The sequence below is a fragment of the Ixodes scapularis genome, unplaced genomic scaffold (genome assembly GCF_016920785.2).
Source record: "Ixodes scapularis isolate PalLabHiFi unplaced genomic scaffold, ASM1692078v2 PGA_scaffold8__174_contigs__length_109621045, whole genome shotgun sequence".
Taxonomy (NCBI): Eukaryota; Metazoa; Arthropoda; class Arachnida; order Ixodida; family Ixodidae; genus Ixodes; species Ixodes scapularis.
The window spans coordinates 54,409,284-54,430,581 of NW_024609883.1; the positions used below are offsets into that span (position 1 = coordinate 54,409,284).

General features: G+C 45.1%; 1 protein-coding gene across 1 annotated transcript in view; it reads left to right on the plus strand.

Annotated features, from left to right (window-relative positions):
• LOC115322051 (synapsin) overlaps positions 1-21,298 on the plus strand; it is a 110,379-nt gene that overhangs the window by 4,551 nt on the left and 84,530 nt on the right. The window contains exons 2-3 of the mRNA XM_029982384.4: positions 5,948-6,248; positions 20,496-20,585. Of these exons, the coding sequence (XP_029838244.3) occupies positions 6,063-6,248; positions 20,496-20,585 (276 nt within the window). The 5' untranslated portion in view covers positions 5,948-6,062. The remainder of the gene's footprint in view (positions 1-5,947; positions 6,249-20,495; positions 20,586-21,298) is intronic.

The window sequence follows — 21,298 nt, forward strand, 5'->3', positions numbered from 1 at the left end:
CTCAATTTTGAACGGAGTCACTCGAGTCGGAATCCTCGGAGCGCCTACTAAACGGAAAAAAAAAAACCACGGCTCCAAACCTGCTTCTACACAATTTCTGCTTCCTCCCCTGTGCCAGAAGGTCTCCGAATAAACTGGAAGCAGACGATGGCGAGCACAATCGCTTTTATTTGACGCCGGTATTGAAGAAGTCTTGACAAGGTCGTTGAAGAAAAAGCAAGTGACTGTACACATCAGCGCTGCCGTTCGAAGCAATGCAACGCGATCGAGCCCTTCGCTTGGCGGTGCAAAGGCAGCTACTGTTATAAAAACCGACTAAAAACGTCGTCAGCACACGCAAAATATAGACCTCGGCGAATCTACGCTGCCAGTTGCGATACTTTTATACGCCATACGTTTGTTCTGCCGTTCGTAACAAACTTCCTATAAAATGTATTCGTACACACACGAGAAATTCGGCCGCGCTCGGCGATCAAGGCTTTTTTGGCCGAAGTGAGCGTCAGCCAACGTGCACCCCGATGTTGCTACGCAAACAAAACATCAATCGGGATCATGCTCTGTGTGAGTGTCCAACCGGCTACCGAATTCGCGTTCACACCCTGCTTTGCTCTGTTGAGCGCGGACAGGACTATCGTCCATATTCACCGAGTTTCCCTGCAACGGCGATCAAGACACGGCATCAAATGAATATTTACATTGTTTATTAGCATATTCATACCAAACAAAATACGGTCCAATGCATTTTCCGAAAAGAGCCTTACCTGGAAAAGAAATTCGAATGCGTTATTCGTCTTACCTTGAGCACTTTTCATTAACAAAAGCGAGCAAGCCACACACCCGCGACAGAACTGACGCAGCTCTCGCCATTTTTTTTTTTTTTTCTCTTTTAGTGACGGATATTGTCACCAGTCAGGAAATGACGTCATCTTTTGCTCCTTCGACTCTACGTGCCCCGTCTCCGGACTCGGTGCTTCGGAGCTTGACTCCGAAGCCCCGGATTTACGTGCACCGGAAGTGACTTTTGGCCGTCCAGTGGAAGGAGTCAGTGACTCCTTGACTCCGGGGCCGCTACTGAACGCACCTATTGCCATTGAGCAGCTGGAGTCGCAAAAGTCAGCTGCTTTGAGAGGATCGACAACGTCGGTAGTATTACCAAGTGCTTTACTAGGTTCATCAGGACCCCAACGAGAAATTATGAAAAATCTGTTGGCGGCCATCGACGCTCAAGGAGCGAGGGAAGAAGCCCTAAATTCCAACAGGTGTACCTTGAGATCTGACTGGGTGTGCTATTAGTGAAAGGGAAGCTGCAAGAGTAGAGCCTTTTGTCCCTCTTGGGGAACTTCCGTGTGCAGGGAACCTGCTGTCCTCGGGGAGCGTCTTCTCTGCACCGGATGCTGCGCTCCCGCATATCGTAGACAGGTCGTGGACGCCATCGGCTTGCTGTGCTATAGCCAAGAAAAGCCAGATGGACTTTTCGTAAATTAGACACGGCCTTCGAGTTGGTACCAGCCCTGGCTAAACCATGATTAATTAATGACGTTGTCATTTGCGAGTTTCTTGGCTACGAACAGGATATATAGTGTGTGTTTTTGAGATGGAGGTAACGTCAGTAAGCAAAATGCAAAAATAATGTCTTGGTTTACCCGGTTTCTAATTGAACTGGCGAACCAGTTCAAAATATTATTTTTGATTAAAGCATTGTTTGATTAGTCGGAAGCTTAATCGATCGATCGCCCATCCTGAATGTTTATCGCACAACGAAATCAGAGTTTGCCGCGTCTGCAATCTGCGTGTGTGATATCGGTTCCTGTGACACAAGAGTTTGTACCAGATGTTTTGCGTATTTATCGCACCATCAAACATGAATGTCTGCAATGTGCACTATCAGTCCCCACGTTATGTGGTTGATAGCGGTGCCATGGTGCCTGTAAGTGATAGAATCTTGCACTCTGACTCCCAAGGATCGCCCACTGGATACTCTTTCACCATTTATCTCTTCAAAATGAGTAAGCGAGCATTCGTTCGGGATTTTACGGTAGTTTCGATTTTATTGCCTTAAGTTTCGGAGGTTGTCTGCACTGCACTGCACAGTTAACGCGAACATGATGTTGGCACTTTCAATTGGTCTGTCTTGCCTCGGAGATTGCATACACTGCACCGCACATTTAGTGAGGACGCGATATTTGCGCTTATTGTCGGTAACAAGTTAAGTACTCGGAAGATGTGCCACCCTACAAGCTTAATGAACCTGCTGCAAGTGCCTCCACTGTCAAAAAGTAGTGCGTTGTTCGCTTTGCGACATGGCAGCATCACAACATCGAAAACCACGATTGATTTCAGGTGCGACCGGTCGGGTGGCCGGTCGCGCCTGAGACCGACATCTTTGATGTCCTGACGTTGCCATGTTGCAAAGCAGACTGGTAACATCAGCAGGGAGCAAAGCTCACTGGTGATCAAGCGGGATAACATGGTTGCGAGGTGGAAAGGTATTCACATGCCGGATTATTTTCTACCCTGTGTTGTCAAGGGCGACAACAGGACGCAATTATAGCTTCGTCCTTCTCTCGCTCCGCATAAGCAAACCCTTTTCCTGCTTTTCCTGCCATTCCTTCGTTCTGTGACACTTGCAATTTTATATTACAACGTCTCCCTGGCCGAGAATGTGGCACCACACCAAGCTGTGACCCACAAACAACGGCCACCAACCACATGGTCCTGATCACCACCCTCGCAGCCATCAGGACCCTGCGATCAAATGAATCCTTCGAATCAAAAGACCCCAACCAGTGAGATGGCCTCTCAGATTCCACCACCCAAGAGAGTGCGTACAGAAGAAAGGACAAATCATCTGTTAACTACATGGACGACAAAGACGACTCTACACCATTCATCAAAGTGTCGTATCATAAGAACAGACCTTCTGGAATTCCGGTCTTCTTCAAGCCGACATCATCTGAATCGTCATTTTGGAAGGTGAACCCAAATTCAATTGCACAAGACATTGTTGCGGTCACGCAAGAAGAGGTATTGTCACACAAGATCAACTAGGGTGGAAGCCTCTCTGTGAACGTGGCATCACTTGGATCCGCAAACAAACTACTGACGCTGTAATTCCTAGGAAACATCAAGGTCTTTGCATCCGTGCCACAGACTTACTCAAGAAATTTAGGAAAAATTAAGAATGTGCCTCTTGAGTATCCCAACATTGCACTCCTCGAGTACTTTCTTGATGCCGGAGTAACGTTTGTACAACGACAAGTTGCATACCTTCGCAAGAAGGATGGGACTGTCGAACCACGACCCTCGGTTCCTCTGGAAGCGTTGTCCTTGTGTTTCTTCCGGACCGCCCGATGCCCCAGCGCATCTTCCTTGGCTTCACTGGTCACCCCGTCGAACAGTACTTTGGACCACCGGTTCAGTGCTTCAAATGCCAAAGATATGGCCATGTTGCCAAATATTGCCGAGGCCCACAACAATGCAAAATCTGCGCTTGACCACATCACTACAAGAACTGCAACCCTAAACAAGAACCAAAGTGTGCCAATTGTGATGGCAAGCACTCGGCATCCTTCTCTGGCTGCCCACGGAAGCATGCAGCAACTGCACGAGCTCGCACAAGCATAATGAACGGCCGAGCTCTTAAGCGCCGTGCGCCTTCACCTAACCCTGAGGTCGTCCGGCTCCCGACATTGTCTCCGACTCAACAAGAAAAACGAGAGAAACATACATACGCCGGTGCAGTAAATTGTTTTCCCAAAGCACGTGTGGCACATATGACTACAGAGAAACATAGCAACAGTGTCGCACAGCAAAAGAAGACTGTCGCCGAAACATAGACTGATGTGTTGCGTGCAATACCGAACGTTCAATCCTCAGCGAACCATCGTCCATCGACTTCTTCAGAATCTGTGCCTACGCCAGATTCCGAAGCAATTCATCAAGCACTTCAAATAATCTTCGCAAAATCGTCCCACTCCTGGACAATATTTTCTGATTCCAAGCTGGCCCTCCAAGCAATATCAGCATTTTTGCGATGCGGCCAAAATGACCAAGTGGTTTTCGAAATAATGACCCTTCTTACGCAGTGTTTGGATCGAGGACACACTATCCTTACCAAGTCACTGTCGTTTACCTGGAAACGAGGCTGCAGACGCAGGCGCAAAGTCAGCGCATTCTCTAGATGCAACTATAACAGTCCCGTATTGTCGGAATGACATTAGACGCCTTATCAATCGTCACGCTACCAGCGCAAGGAGAAAGCTATGGCACAATGTCTCCTACCATTAGGCTCTTTTCTATTCATTGGACCCAAATCTTACCTTTCAACTTCCACGTGCACATCTTCCCCGGAGGACAGAGGCAGCCATACACCGCCTCCGGCTCGGTGTCGCTTATACACAGTCCTTCCTTCACCGCATCGGGCAAGCCAGAACATTGGAGTGTCCAACGTGTGAATGTAATGAAACAATTGCTCACTTGTGCGACTGCCAAATCTATGACGCGGAAAGAGAAGACCTCAAGAGTACGTTGTTGCAACTAGACAGCCGACCGTTTTCTGTCATGAAAGTGCTCGGCACCTGGGACAGCCCTCAGAATGCAGCAAGGGCCAAAAAAGCTTTTCTGTGTTTCCTAAAGGAAACGCGGCTGAACTTCTGCCTCTAAAGGACACACATACTTTATTTGTAATGTGATTTATAGTTTCTGCTCTCATGTCACTATTTCCTTCTTTTTTTTTTCTTTTTTTTGTGTTTATTGTTTTATCCTCCTATCCTTTCCTTCCTCTTTTAACTCCCCACTGCCCCCTCCCTAAAACAGAGTAGCCAACCAGGACTGTAACCTATGTTACCCTCTCTGTTCTTCTTTTGCCGACCCCCTCTCTCTCTCTCTCGTCCCTCTATTCCTTTTTGTGGATGGTAGGATGAGGCAAGTGCTGTTTAACTGATTTGCCATCCGACTGATCACTACACTGAGACTCGACAAGGGTGCCACTTTCACAGATAAATGACCACTGCTTTTTAGGTGTCATTTCAGTATTCACCCTTCATTTCTAAAATGGGCAGAAAAGCAGATGGAACCAGGCGAGGCAGCATGGTGGTGGCGTGACTGAAGCATCTCACACAGCATATTGCATCGATAGTGATGACCTCAGCGTTTTTACTCTGGCCTACATAAATTGCCGTGAAGAAATGCTCAGATAGCCACAATTTTGCGACTTAGCTCGTTTCAGGGGTGAGCACTAAATGAACGATGAGAAGTCACTGGCGCCGACGATGCTTACCCCAGTCTCGGCGGATGTTAGGCCAATGCAGTTGTCCAAGCGAAGGCACCAAACATTTTTTACGGTGACAACGTTGGACGGCAATATGGCTGCTGGATTCTCATATTGCCACGCAGAAATTATAGCGCGTAAAAGTGGATGCCGGCACAACTCTGCGTCATGAACCTGTGGAGGTGAAGAGCAAAAAAATCGCTTAAAGTAGGTGGCGTTTCTCGGCGAAGCCCACGTCAAAGACAACCCACGTCACGTTGAGAAAGTTAGTTCATTAAGCCGCGACGTCAGTGACATCAAGAAACAAGCGGTAACGATCGGATGGCAGAGGAATATAAACTTTTTTGAGGGTCATTTGCCGTCCCCAACAGTTGTTTCAAATAACCTCTTTCCCTTTAGCTTCTGCGAGCGCGTATGCTCTCTCCCCTGCTCTAGCTCTCCACTGTTGCCATTTTGAGAGGGCACCGTCCCGCACTACCAACGGTGTCAGCCCCTATCTTTGCGCATATTTTTCCTTTTTTGACGACCCTTTTTTTAGTATCATGGGACATAAAACGCAATAGAAATCAATATGACGGTTGGGTGCCGACGTATGACATTGACGAGCCAAAGTTTGAAGTGTCTTCAGCTGCCTCTCAGAACTAGCATTCGGCGGTAATCCCCTCCTCTTCTCCCCAGGGCCAAGTACTTCCAGGGCCGCAAGCTGCACGGCAACTGGGACGTGCGGGTGGAGCAGGCGGAATTCGGGGACCTCACCCTGTGGGCGAGCACCGAGTCCGGCACCACCGTGAGCATGGGGGCCGTGCGCCAGGGCACCAAGGTGGTGCGCTCTTTCCGGCCGGACTTTGTGCTGGTGCGCCAACACGTGCGGGACGCCGGCCGCGACTACCGGCCCCTCTTGCTCGGCTTGCACTTCGGCGGGGTGCCCACCGTCAACTCTCTGCACAGCCTTTACAACTTCCAGGACAAGCCTTGGGTGGTGAGGTGCCCTCCAGTGTCAGCAACTTTGCACGGGGAGCAGCCGTAAGGACCGGCACATTTGGCACACCTTGCAAAGCTCGAATTTTAAATGCACATATCTTAAATGGGGCAAGCAATTGTCATTTCACTAAGAGTTTTGTCTATTTCTTTAATTCTGGGGTTGTAAAATCGACAAGCCACCCAAGAGCGAGTTTGCAAACCAGTGCACAGACGACAAACAGGCTGGTATAGGACACGTAAAATATGGCGGCTTCTTTCGTTTTATTTTCAATCTTTTACCACCTGTGAATTGAGCTATAAAACAAAATAGAAATAAAATATTCGAGAAACAATGTTTGTTTGCCCAGTTTTAGGCATGTACGTTTGGAATTCACGTTTTGCAAGGCATGCCTGGTGTGCCGGTGCTTACGGCAATTCTTGTATAAGTAGGGTCCCATACTTTTTGCATACAATGAAAAGCAACCCTCCATAGTCATTGGCAAAGTGAGAATGGCAGGAGAAAGCGTCAGTTGCCCCGCCTCCAGCGTGATCATTCTACCTTTGACGAAGCGCTGGCATATCTTGAGCCTCGAGCATTCGTGCGCAGTTGGAGCTCAACAGATGGCACAAAGCATGTTCCAGAAGCCGGGCGTTTCAAAGACACACCCTGCCATGCTCCCTCTGTCAGTGATTATATTCGGTTTTATCCAAATAAGGAAAAAATAAAAACACCTAAGGTTTTTAATTTTCTGCTGTCCTCGAATGAGAAAAACCCACATTTCGGGGAAAGAGATCTTCAATCGCAGCCTTATTTTGCGTCGACGCGGAACTGGACTTGCACCAAACTGTTTGTGAGGTCGCTTCTTTCTCCGGGGACCACACCCCTTGACTCGTCTTCCTTTCTTTTGATACTGAGACGTCTTGTAAGCATTTGAATCACATGCACATTTTCCGGCGATTGGGAAGTCCTACGGCCATGTCCTATTTTCTCCAACGTACGGCCTGATAAATGCCGATTTCCTGTTCAACACCGAAAATTGCCAATGAAAAACACCACATATTCCCGATGACTGCCAAAAAACACTTCGAAAATAGAAAAAAAAAAAGGAAACCTATAATATTTTTTGTATATACCAATAAACCCTGAAAAGCACTCCCCCGAGATGGTATTATCAAATTGGGGAAAATTGAAAAAAATATGAATGAAAAACCCTAAACGAAAAACCTTGAAATGAAAAACCCTGAATGAAAAAAAAGAATCCAAGCTTCACGGAAAGAAATCTTTATCTGCATCTTTATGTCGTGTTAGTCCGGAACATAGCCTGCACCATGCCGTTCGTGAGGTTCCTTTTTTTTTGGGGGGGGGAATCATACTTCTTGTTTCGTTTTCTTGTCAGTACCGGGACGTTTTTCGAGCTATCAGGTCATGCAGTTGCCTGGAGGTTGGAGAGTCCCATACCTATTTTCACTTGATAAACACCAGTATTTTGTCTGACACGAAAAGCATGCACCCAAAAACCCCAGACCTGTGGGAAAACATAAACCCCCAAAACATGCCCCCTGATTTCAAACACAAATCGACTCTGGGGACACGGAACCCCACTCATAAGGAGGCCATTTATAAGTACAAGCATTGTTTTAAGAGGCAACGTTTTGTCGCTGTAACACACTGAAGGTCTGTTCACACCTTTTTAGTCCCATCCAGCAATATTAGCAGCTGCCGAGTTCAGGTCGAAGTTGACCGGAGCACAAAGCTGAAGATCTGGCAGTGATGCAGTGCTCGTGTCCAGTGTGATCCCAAAGTGCATGCCCAAACTAGGGCAGCCTCAGATATAATTACAAAAAATCTAGACTGGGGTAAAAAAAAGTGACGGGACAAGCACAAAGATTTCGTGTTTGTCCCATCACTTTTACAGCGGAGCTGTTAAGGGCTAGGTTCCCCAGGATCGTGTCCGGTATGTCGACGCAAACCTGCCTGGACAGCTACCTTCATCTACAAGTGACGGCGGCAAGCACACAACCAGTATGGTTTCTGCTGTCGCTCGTAGATGGTGGCAACCTTTCCAGCTATAATAAAAGAATTGATAGTTGGAAGCGTTGGTGGGAATTCAATGTAGGAAACAGCGTGAAAAACAGACGACGACGTAGAAGAAGCACACAGTGTATCGAGTGCAGCTCCGCTGGTCTTCCTTCTTCACGAGAGTGGAAAGGCTGAACAATTTTTTTTTTACCCTAGTCTCATAGCTTTCCGTAATTATGTTCAAATAACACCGGCTCATTGCACACTTTTTGTTCAGCTTCAGAGAGTTGGTGCAGCGGCTACTACCAGATGACACACTTTTGTAAAGAGTTTATTTTGTGCAAAACTTTGGAAGTAGGTGGTTGTTCAAGTCAAGTTGATGTGTACTTTATTTATTTCGAATTATCCTACAGAGCCAAAGAGGACAGATGTGAGCGGGCTCAAGTTTGTTTTATCAAAACACTTTTTTGCATATACTCAACAGAGTGGGCACAAGTTTACAAGTAGAGGGCACTTGTTATGCACCAAATCGATGGGAGGCTTGTGCAATGTGTGGATCAATCACTTATTACGTGCTTACTCGATATTGCAAGAACAAAAAGGTAAATGAGTGGACTAACAAAGGAATACAGAAATCGTTCCAGCCTCTCCACTCTCCTATATGGTTACTATTCAAACTAGTAGTAGTCTATAAGTGCACTTCATTACCTGAAATGAGCTACTGAAATTTATTTTAATAAATTTACTTTCTGGTATGTAAATCAAACTATGGTGACTTTAAACAAAAAAGGTACCGTAAGATCTCGAGAGATGCCCCACCCCCGAAAGATAGCCCACCCCTTCTTTTGGCTTGATTTGCTATATTTTTTTAAACACAAAGAGATAGCCCACTCTTAGTAATGGTAGTGTTGGGATCAATGATGGCCTTGGCGTAAATGCGTCTAGTTCGCCATGGTGGGATATAAGCGAACGCTGCTGACTGGGAAGTAGAGTCACCTTTGCTTTGTTTCCCCTGACCACCATAACAAGCTTGGAAGGGACACAGCCTAAAAATAGCAATTTTTTAGAAATTTTCTTGATTGTACGCCGAAAGTTGGCCCACTCTGTAGTTTCAGCCGATTTGCTCTTAATATTAGGTGGTAGTCTTGTGCGAATAGTGGATTTTGAGTTCGAAGCGAATTCGAAGCGAATAGTGGTTTTGGCAGAATATTTTCGATTCGAATATTGAATAGTTTTTCCATGCCATTCACTACTATTGCATAATACTTAGACGAAAACCCAGCTAAACCTGTGAAGGTTATTCCACTTGTTCATTTAAAAGCTAAGTTTAATCTATATTTATGAACTGTGACCTCAGAAGGTCTGATGTCTTGGGAAGACAAGTAAATGACGGATTTGACATAAAATGAATCCTATAGGGACGGCCAACTATACCAATTGAGTGAATTTACAAATCTTGCTATATAAAATATTCTTTCTTTAATCTAGAGTTAAAAAAGAATGAATCGCGCATGATGAACACAGGTTGTGAAAGCATCTCTGCCTAACATAGTATACTATTGCATAAAAGTTATATTTTGAAACTTCTACTACAATGTAGATATACACATTCACAAAGTTTCCATTTATTTTCAAATGCAGTCGGCACGGGTGCACTATCCCGCTTTGAATGTATGTTTTTCTTCCAAGCACGCAATTACGATATTGTTCATCGCGGCGGGTTACCCCGTTAAGTGCGCTTCTTACCGAGCACCGATGTAATGCAGAGAAGCAACACCCGGAAAGCTCACTTTCATGGCTTTGGCTTCTCCGCAGCGCACCGGTGCTTGGTAAGAAGCGCACTCAACGGGGCTATCCCGCCGCAATCAACACTTCGAAAAACGCGACTAGTGCCGTTCTGTTCGAAGCGAATATCGAATAGTGTATTATTCGGAACTACTATTCGAAATTCCGAATATTCGCACAACCCTATTAGGTGGGCTATCTCTCAGGATTTTACGGTACTCTTTTCAGACGGCCATCAAGGTGTGTGGTTGGTCACCTGCTAACGGTGCCAGCAGAAGATTCACTCTGATGGCAATCAGGGATCAATAGACCATTGCAGAAATACTATGTGGCACCCCCGCTGTCCTCTTGATGCATTACTATAGCAATCTGATGTATATCATGCGAAAGAGTATCTATCAATAGAAGTGGTTTGTTTTGGTTTATCATTTTGTGATTTGAGAGCATAAGGAAGGCAAGATAATTACAAAGCAGAGTACAGTCAAACCCGATTATATCGAACCCGGTTAATTCGAACTATCCCTTGTATTGAACTATTTTTGAACAGACTAGTAGCTGCAATGAAAATGCGTAGCCAAGAATTCGGTTACATTGGATGAAAATTGCAGAGTGTCTCGATAGATCGAACTGCCAAGAGCTTCGTTTTTCTCTTCCAGCTGGCTTTCCCCTAACGCGGTGGCCATATTGGGGGAAAGCCAGCTTGCAGGTCAAGCTGGCTTCTTTTTTTCTTTGTGGCTGCGCCAACCGCTCGGACGAAAAAAAAAATTTTTTTTTGCGGAGGGAGTGGGTAGAGCAGGGGTGGCCGAGCTGACCCGGCCTAAGAGCCGCAAATAAAACCACGAAACTTCCAAGAGCCGCGGGAAGGGGGGTAGGTGGGGGGGGCGGACAAACTTTTGTTTTGAGCAATAAACGAAACTTGAACTACTTTCAATCTATCTGAGTCAAAAGCAGTCCAACTGTACGTAAGGAACCAGTAAACCAGTAGCACAAGGCTACCAAACCGCAATTCTTTCGATTTAAACCGCGTTCCATTTCTCTTTCCTTTTTTTTTTTTCTTCTTTTCTTTTATTGGGGGGCTGGGGGGGTCAGGGGAGGCCGCCGCAAGCCGCACTTTAACACGTGAAGAACCGCATGCGGTTCGGGAGACGCAGCTTGGCCACCCCTGCGGTAGAGGGTGAGTCGGTGAGACCTTAGAAAACGAAGAAGCAGCCACTGAATAGCCGCGTGACGCGTCCCTCATGACGTACAGACGCTCCTTCGAGAGTAAACTTTTCTAAATGTGGCATACTTGTTTGTTGTCAGATTCATTAAAACTTTCATATTGAATTACCCGCTATATCGAACTGGTAGACATTTTTTTGCGAGTTCGATACGAACGGGTTTGACTATGTGCTCACATTCATTCTTTTTTAGTTGTGATCTAGAACCCGCAACGATAGAGTACAGAGATTGTGTCCCTTTCAGGATATACATGTAAATGCATGTCAGTACCTGTCAGAATTGCTGTGAAGAATTCTGGGATTTTCTGAAAGGGATGCCCCCTGGAGTTATCTTTTTTTTTTCTCGACAAGCACTCTGAATAATTTATGCAAACGTTCAGTATACTGGAGCTCACTCCAGGTACGTATAATAGTTTCTAATAATACACAATTCAACATGGGCGTACCAACCGGGGGGTCAAGGGAGGCGCTTGCCCCCCCAGTTCCAGAGGGGGGGGGGGGGGCAAGGCATGTGTTTTGCCCCCCCCCCCCCTGAAACAGCCATCACTGGGCAGAGCAAACACTAACCGACAACGCCACAGGAATACCAGGGGCACCGCCCCCGGCCCTGGGGAGGGGGGTCTGGTTTGCCCCCCCACTCAAAGACAAGTTGGTACGCCACTGCAATTCAATATTCATTTCAAGATGAACTGCGCTATTCATTTTTTTTCTAAGTTGATCATGGCGGGATAGCCTCGTTGGGTGTGCTTTTAACCATGCACTAGTGCACTACGGAGAAGCAACACCCACAGAAGCGAGCTCCGTGTGTGTTGCTTCGCAGTTCACTGATGGCACCGTGATCAACGTTTCAAAAAGTCACAAATATTGCAGTTGTGTGGTTAGTAGAAAAACACGCTTTCAAAGTGGGATGCTGCACATGCACTCCTGGTATTTAGAAAGAAATGGAAACATTGTTAATGCTGACATCATCACTGCAGTAAAATCTTTAAAATTAAACTGGTTATTATGCAGGAGCATATATTAGCAGGGATACCCTGAAAACCTGCGTTCCTCATTTGTGATAATGTTTTTATATTCGAGATTGAAGCATATTTTCATATAGCAAGTTTTGTAAATCCTCTTGATTACCTATAGTATAACTGGGCATTTCTATAGGCGTAATTTTATGTAAAATGTGCGATTTATTTGCCATTCCGATGTAGGCATTGAACTTTCTGATGCCACGGTTCATGAAAATAGTTACCGTAAAATACCGGACAGGCGCGCATTCAAAATTCAGAGATAATCCAGAAAAAATGCGAGATGGGCACTTGTCAGGTAATCAATTTTACATATGAATGTACTTTGCGTATTTTCTCCGATCTTGCAAATTTGGGAATGGGCGCTTAGTGTGGAATAGGTGGATGTTCGGTACTCTACAGTAGATTAAAAGTAGCTTGTAAATGAACAAGTGAGCCTTGTTTTCTTTTTTTTTCCTAAGTTGGGTTTTTGTTTAAGAGGGCGCGGTACCTCTATTTATTCGTCCGTTTCAGCCACCAGATGGCGCGCGGCTCGAAACGTGGTTGAACGCGCAACTTCTAGATGGCGCCAGTATCGAGGTGTGAAAAGGCCCGCGTTATCCGCTGCGTGAAATAGATCCCGAAATGTGCCGTGTTCTCCCGGCGGAGGAAGTTTCTCCCTCCCACGCGCGCGCTTGGTATGTACGCGCGGTGGCCGAGTCCGGCCTCTGCGCTGTGTGATGCAGTGGGTGGCGCTCGTTTCTGTTCGGAGGTAGGAATAAAAATGCCGGTCCCCTTTTTTGCGACGCTCGTTTCTATAGCTTGTTTTTCTTCTTTTTTTTTTTTTCTATCTCAAGTGACCTACAGTACCGCCTGTTCGAAATCGTCCTTTGCGGTGAGTGATTGAGAGTCAGGTTAGCATTTTATTTGGGTCAGCACTACACGTTCAATGGAGACCTCAGGCGGCGATGTAAATATGCATTGCTCCCCAAAGTGTGTCCGAGGTGCGCAATGACAATTGGAAAGGGTATTGAAGGCGCGCGACCGTCGGTTGGTAAAATTATTAAAAAAAAGATTCACTTATTCAGTCTAATCATTTTTGCCAACGTCTTTTATCTGTTTCGACAAATGACATGGTCGAGTCTATTGATAACCTTAGCTAGATTGGACGTACGGAGTGTCCGGGCTTTAAATAAATTTGCTTCGTTTATGTGAATGAATAATTGTTTTCTCTTTTCCGTGCTCGGTGCTATGCAAAAATCGCTGAGATGTTATGGTCGCTCAGTGTGCGTTTTGCACGCTGACTCGCTATTGCATTCGCTGTGCACAATATGTGTTCAGATGGAATGTGCCAAATCGTATTTCCGATCGATATGATAGATTTACTTTGCTACAGTGTTAATTATATTTTCCTGATTTAAACTGGTTCGTCCCTGATCTGAGCCTAAGTTCAAATTCGAAGGGCAGACAGACTTAGCGTCGTAACAGCCGTAATGCGCAGAAAGAAATTAGTACCATGAAAGAAAAACAAAAGGATACGAGGTGGCTCAGAGTTATAGAAGTAATGAGTGTGCAAAGGATGCCATCGTACGTGTTTTTTTTTTTGTTTTTTTTTTTAACTCTCTGCATTGCTGGGAAACGCTCAAGGTACCAGCAAAGACAGCGAGCTGGCGTGAAATTTCCATCGAGCGGAAAACGAGTGTCATTTTTATTTCATCATGCGCTTTCATTTTGATATGGCTCAATATGGGCGCGAAATAGTAACAGGTAAGGCAACAAAATTTAGATGTTAGGTCTGGAGCACCGCCATACTCAGCCGTGTTGGGGGCATCTCTCGCGAGTCAATACGGCAAAGGTATTGCGCGTCGAACTGTACATGAGAGTTATCCATTTCAGCGAAACCTTGATTTCGCAAAACTATTGTGGCTCGAGTCGTGGCTTCCAGTACTTGGAAGCCACGAGCGAGAAATAAATGACAGTTGATTTTGAAGGACAATCGCGACGTGGAAACCCATAAAAGAGAGTCCCGATAAGACGAGAGCTTCCCCTTCTCTTCAAGTGCGTGGGTTACGCTCTCAATCCTGCACCTGTGGTAACACTGCAGGCTCCTAAAATCGCTTTGAAAACGTTCCTGATCGCAACAACTTTTTTTTTTTTTTTTGTCGAGGCGCTATTTTATTTTTTATTTTTTTTTTTTTATTTTTGTCTACTTTGATACCCCATCAGCGCAAAAACTACCATAAACTAAAAAAAAAAAAAATTAGTGGGCATACAACGACAACGCACCCACTGGGACCCGAGTCAAGGCAAGAACAACAAACTACTAAAAGGGGAAAAAAATCATGTTCGCATACACAGACAGAACGCCTCCATCGAAAGAAATGAATCATGCGCTTGTTCTGCCAGTCTCGTTGTGCGTCTGTCAAAAGCCACAAAGGAGGAACACAATCAGCGCCTACACCACTCCCCTCCCCTCCCCCCCCCCCCCCAACCCTAAAAAGAAAAAAAAAAAGGTTTCTTGGGCGCGCGCGCGGTCGCCCAAGCGATGACCTTGGAAGGGTATGCGATTGTAGCACGTTTGTCCCCCGGTTGTGCCCCTGTCTCAAATGCCACGGTCCGTTTCTCCCAAGTGCCCGTCTTATCTTCCCGAGTATCAACTCCGCAGTGATTCTGAATCATTCCGATGCTTTCCAACGTTGCAAAACTGTTAGACGAATATCTGCACAGAAGTATACACTGTTCGCAGAACTATCTACGGCGCTAAGATTCAAAAGCGCCGTGTTGGATTCGGGAACTCGTGTAGGTTTAGCTCATTGTTGGAACATTCTTATTCGCTCGATGAACTCCACAAAACGTGTAAATATTAGAATGAACTTTCCAGAGAGCGATAGTTGTTGTCGGGGTTCCAGGCGACCGGATAGGTCGCAATTATTGACTGATTAAAAATTTTATTTCATAATCACAATCGTATCATCAAGGGCACACCATTTCCTCATCACTTCTTCTACGAAAAGAGTTGCTGTATTCGTAGCACACACAGACGGAAACGGTTGAGACTGTGCCCAAATAATATCTTCTTTTGGCAGGTACTGCGCAGCGATTACACACAATGCCTCTAACATAAACATGCTGCTCCACATGTCTATTCACAAGATGCAATACATCGTTCTCCCAACTTCGTTGAAATGGGCATGAAAGCGCGTAACCGTCACTTTTTTGAAGTTCTACTTAGAGGTGAAATGTTTACCGTAAAAAGTCGTTAATTATTTATTTTTTTCCGTTCCACTACAAAGCTCGATTCACTTAAATTTTTGTTTTGATATCGTCTCTACATCACTTTTACGTCGATACTTTCGTGTTAGAGGACATCACATAATGTGCGAAAAAAAAACAACAAAAAAACGGTAGGATCAATGCTGCATAGCCCTTTTTTTTTTTTTTTTTTTTGTGGACATCAAGAAAAATAAAAGATAGTAGTTGTCTTCACTTCGCACTGCATGTTTTAGCACGGAAGTTCCTATTTGGTTATGATGTCTTTATTTTCTTAAAAATTGTATACAGTAATTTAAATTACCGAATTACAAAAACGTCGAGCTTTTCGTTGGGACGCCATGACGACAGCGACACTCGTGTTCCCTCGTGGTTTTCGCCAGCATTTCTACGATGAATTGCCAGGATCGCGAGATGCAGCAGCGTGACACTCCGTCTTCTGTGACGTCATTTGTTGCACTTCGGGACCACTTTTGATGTATGGCCAGCATAAGACGCTAAAACCACCAGTCGGAGACGCGCTGCAGGCGCCACAGTACTGCTCCTAAAAGTAGCTGTCACGTGCTTTGCTCCGCGACTGTGATTCCCTCACAGCAGCTCTGACTGAGGGTTGCCAAAATACGGTGAAACGGAGTAGAGACAAAACAGACCGGAAACGAGCTGCCAGCATACGATAGTCAAACTCCAACAAAAAGGATTAGTTTCTTCCCAAGCTGGACGACATTTACCGGGCATCTTTAGAGCTGCGAAGCTCAAAATCACGCGTACTCATAAGATTTTTTTTTTCTCGCGTGTTTGTGATTTTTATGATGTCCTGCAAGCAAGAAAAAAAATATATATGGTGAACTCACTCCGAGGGGGTACCGATAACTGCGAGCACACGAACATGAAGGATTCGCTAACATCCGTCAGGAGTGTGAACGGTAAATCGTCACGCAAACATATTCTCACAAGCTGCAAATATTTATTTGGCTTAGCAAGTAGAATACTAGTATACTAACGACATGTGATTATTGTACACAAGATACCATTTCTCGGTTCTTCAAAACCATTTCCCTAGTCTGAACGGTCGCGCTACGGGCCGCGGCTAGCCGTGCCCTCGATAGACTACGGAGCTGCGTTGTGTCGTCTGCTACTGTACCGCCAACAGGAGAGCGATAGCTCTGTGTGCTCCACAGATGCGTGTTGCGGTATAACTCTGTACGTCTGTCCTAGAGGAAGACAAAAAGATAGGCTCTGTGACCCCCTCCTAAGCTAACAAAAACAAACAGTAGTATACTCGTTTGGACTGAAAGGTTTACAAAATAGTGACCAGACATTGGAAAAGCATATGTCACAGAACTTGGTTTATGAAATGGCATCATTAATTGTTTCGAGCAAGAAATCACCTGCTCACCCCTGGGACGATGAAATCGTCACTATTTATTGCCTCAGGTATATTTGCGCTCATGAAGAAAAATCTGAACACATCCTTCTCCCAAAGTCCTATGTCGAATAATAAACACTTTTTTAAACATCTATGCACAAATAACTCATTTTTTTCTACACTTGTATATACACGTTAATTAAACGAAGTCAAACCGCATTTTTGATTAGATCTTGATGTCTACACCAACTACATTCATATTTTTTAGGGCTTTATTGAACGATAACTTCAACTATAGTTAATGGAACACGATGGCTCGATCTCAACAAAAACCTCAACGTGCGAAGCTTCCACAGACGGTCGCTTGCGGGTATTCTCAATGTGAGATTTCAGAAGCTTTCGCTTGCCATAGGGAGCTTGCTTTCGACTACAGCACTGCACGGGCCCGGAAAGCGCGGAGCGCGCTGCTGTGGGGAGAGGTTGACTTACAAGATGACGTGTTACGTGGTCACGTAAGATGGCGTCATTTCGTGCAGCGTGATCACGTAAGATGACGTCATTTCGTATGAACTGACGTCATCTTACGACAACACCAACAACATTAGTGCCGTCCGGAACCATTGACTTTAGAAACGCGCCTCTTCGCTTGAAGAGCTGATATGCGTTGATTGTTATTTGTTTCTTTTGCCTACTACAGACCATTCAAAAACTCGCCTTCTGGGTGCCACCAACTTCGTCTACTGGGCTGTGAAGCGCGTTCGAGCGTGCGCAATACCTCTCTAGGCCGAAAGATTGTACACTGAGTATGCGTTCACAGCTCAATGACTTAGGCATTTTTCGTCAGGATAGATGCTCCCACGAGAAGAGCGTAATGGATATGTGAATAGAATTGGAAATTTGAAATTTGAAATTTGAAATGTTCTTGTCCAATCGCATTTTTCTTTGGTTATCAACGCTTTTTAGCGTCATCACAAGACGTTCAACCCATAATACACTGGTGATTAAAAAATAAGCACCGAAAAACATGCACCGATTTTCGCTCAAAAATAAACACCGGAAAAAACATACCGTAATCATTACCCATGTCACCTTTTTGGGTGATATGTGAATTTCCAGAAGAACAGCGAGTTATCACCCTCCCCTAGGATTACCCTGACTACAGAGCAGGCGACCCGTTTTTCCCCGCGTTAGATTGCGGTGACCACGAACCGTACGGAGGTCACAGGACGTCCGTGAAAAATAAAAAGGAGGCAAAGAACGATCTACTCTGTGCACGCTTCATCCCCGATTTCCACGGCCCCAAGGCCGAAGGACGTTTGTGTGAAGGATAACGATAAAACAAAACTTTGCGTCAAAAAAAAAAAAAAAGCCCGTTTTTAAAAGAAAAAAAAAGTAGAAACAAGCACAACGCGTTGACGGACCACGAGGTTGTGGAACACCTCGCGGTCCGCTTGCCACAGGACGGTTGTCTTCGACCCATAGCTCCAAGGTGAATTTGCCACTTGCGAAAACACGGAGACCTACCCAGCGAGAACCAGGAAAGCAAGACACGCACACTGACGCCTCGGCGTGCAGAATGAAACAGGATACGGGCGCGGAATGCGGCCGCGGAAGAACACCTCGCACAGTGCCGATCCGGCCGATCTCCGGACGGACGATTTCGCATTTCGTGGACAGCGAGCGCCACCGCACGGGAGAGAGAGGTACCTTAAAAACGACGAAAACAAGCACCGACACCTTGGTTCTTTATATTTGTTGTAGTTATGGAACAAATCGACTTACATGAAAAATTTGAATATTATTCGATTCCATAATAAATTTAGAAGACATTAAGCGCAATACTGCTTATGTTTGAATTTAGATAATTTTGTAAATTCGCTCCGAACGCAAGAGTGCCGAATTAGCCGATTTTGACCATTTTCACGATTTTTTAAAGAATATAATTAAATTTATGATGAAACATTTGTTGCGCTTAGTGTCTCGATAATGACTCAATGTCTTTAAAGCCGAAATTTTCAAGAAGATCCGCGCAGCCGTTATTATGTGAGAATTTTTTTAATTTGGTGAAAAACCTCATGTATTCTCTATGGGGCTCTGAGGTGCGCCCCCTCTTAAGTGTGGTGCAACAGTAGTCAAAGACTTAAAGAAACTAGAACTCAAAAATTGATTCAAAAATATTCGGCCAAAACCACTATTCGCTTCAAATTCGCTTGGAACTAAAAATCCCTTATTTGCATGTGCCTAGATGTGGGTAATATGTCATTTCTTTCTAAGATCAGGTTGGATACTGCAGCTGAGTTTAGACATTTGGAGTTGTGTCAGTTTTGTCCGAGAGGTAAGTTCAAAGTGTATTGTAAGGGAGGCTTTCTAGGGTGTCATGCAAATATAATCTTTATCCGTGTGTGGTTTGCGAACCATGGTATTTGCCGTCTGTTGGTTGCTACATGAAAACGTGACAATGGACACTTTGCCAGAGATCACATTTACTATATCGAGCTTTATATCTGGTTTTTGAAGTAGTGAAAGTTTTTTTCACGTGAACTGAAGAACAGATATGTTGCTGACTTCATGTTTTTCACGAAAAGGTGCTTATAAAAAACTTTTGACAACAAACACGTGGAAATCAAATTAAGCTAAAACTCGCTGCATGGTTGTCTGGCTCTTGCCAGAAAGCCCAGCAGTTAAAGTGGAAAGCTTTCTTTTTATTTCTTGGCTGGCTATTTTGAATGTATACATGCCACGTCTCGTTGACATCTCTAAATAACGGAATTAAAAAGTAAAACTACAACATATTTTCTTGGCGTCCACAAAAGTCAAGAACGTGGACGTCTAGAGGACATCCACGAGTCGTCTATGTAGCTGCCGAGATATCCTTCCCACAAATTCGCTAGATTTTTTAGAAAGCACTGGGCTAGTTTCAGCTTCAATGCAAATTCAGCCTGCATAGATATAAATTTATGTTATAGTTAAATTACTGAAACACAAAATTAAAAACACTCAAACAAAATGATTGGTAATGGCAGCTAGAGATTTTAAAAGCTCAGAGTGGTTCCAGCCCTGGGGTGTGCGAATCCGCACACCCCAGGACGGAATGTTGTCGCTGTAGAACTTGGAATGTTAAGCTTGTGCTGATGGTTTAGACAAGAGACGTAAAAGCAGTGGTGGGTGATTACTGCAAACGACTTAATTTTTTCAAGAATCTAATTTCTGCAAACTTCGCGACTTGGAAAATATTGCAAAAAGTTTATTACGCAAATATTGTCTCATGGTACCGAACACATAGCATATAACTCCAAATCGCGAAATATTGTGCCCTCGAATTATTATCATCAAAATCTACATCCCAGAATTTGCGAAATGCTGAGCTCACGAAAATAATGTCGTTTGCGGTCATTTGTTTCTACGAGACAGTGTCTCGTCGACATGTTGCAAACATCAGTGATGAACAAAGCTTGGTTGTTGCTTGTATTTCCACTTGAAATGTGGTTCCCAGTTTTAGGCTCTCGAACTTTGCAGATTGGATGCTATGTCTGTAAGCACTGTCTCGCCGCCTTCTTCTCTGCCAATTCACGGCTAACCCATTTTGCACCATTTATGTATCTTTCAGTTCACCCAGCTGCAAAACCTGCAGCGTCGCCTGGGCAGAGAGAACTTCCCGCTCGTCGAACAGTCCTTTTTCCCCAACCACACGGAGATGGTGAGTGAGTGCGACGTGCAACAAACTACCGCCGATACCACTATGCCTGGAAAGTGTCTTCTACTGGTGCGTTTAGCATCCTATTCGCGACTTCAGCAAAACGGACGGCACCTAGCGGGAAAACGCTGAACTGGCCGGAACAGGTCCTCTTGCGATTTCCGCTTGTCTCTTGTAGCTTCCATGACTGCCATGTTGTGCAATGGTCGCCGAAGTAAATCGAGGGAAGTTGCATTGGTTGTGTCCGCAGCAATGAAAACGGTAGTTACCACAGGACAGCAGGGAAAACTGTGACCCATAATGGCCTAAGGAATTAAGTGCGACTTACATTGCTTCTCACCTTGTGTAGGGCGAACGGTTGTCCTTTCGTTACCGTCGTATTGCCAGGGTTGCTGTGGATGCAATTTACGTAACCACATGAACCAGTCGTCTTGCATTTATCGACGTTCATTAGCGCGGTGGGAAAGCAGGTAGTCCTTTCGTCGCTTCCTTGAAAAAGGCTAAGCGCCTGGAAGCTCGCTTGTGCCGAAATGCAGCCACGGGTTTTGAAAGCAGCAGATACAAATCGGGGCAAACCATTTTGAAGCCAATACTCGCCCGCTTAAATTGGAGCGTTGCGCGTCGAGCTGGTGGATGGTCCGGCACAACCAGTTTTCCGGCCGCCATAGTATTTGTAAAGAAGTGGCAACCCCTACAGGTCGCCGGAGTCACGAATA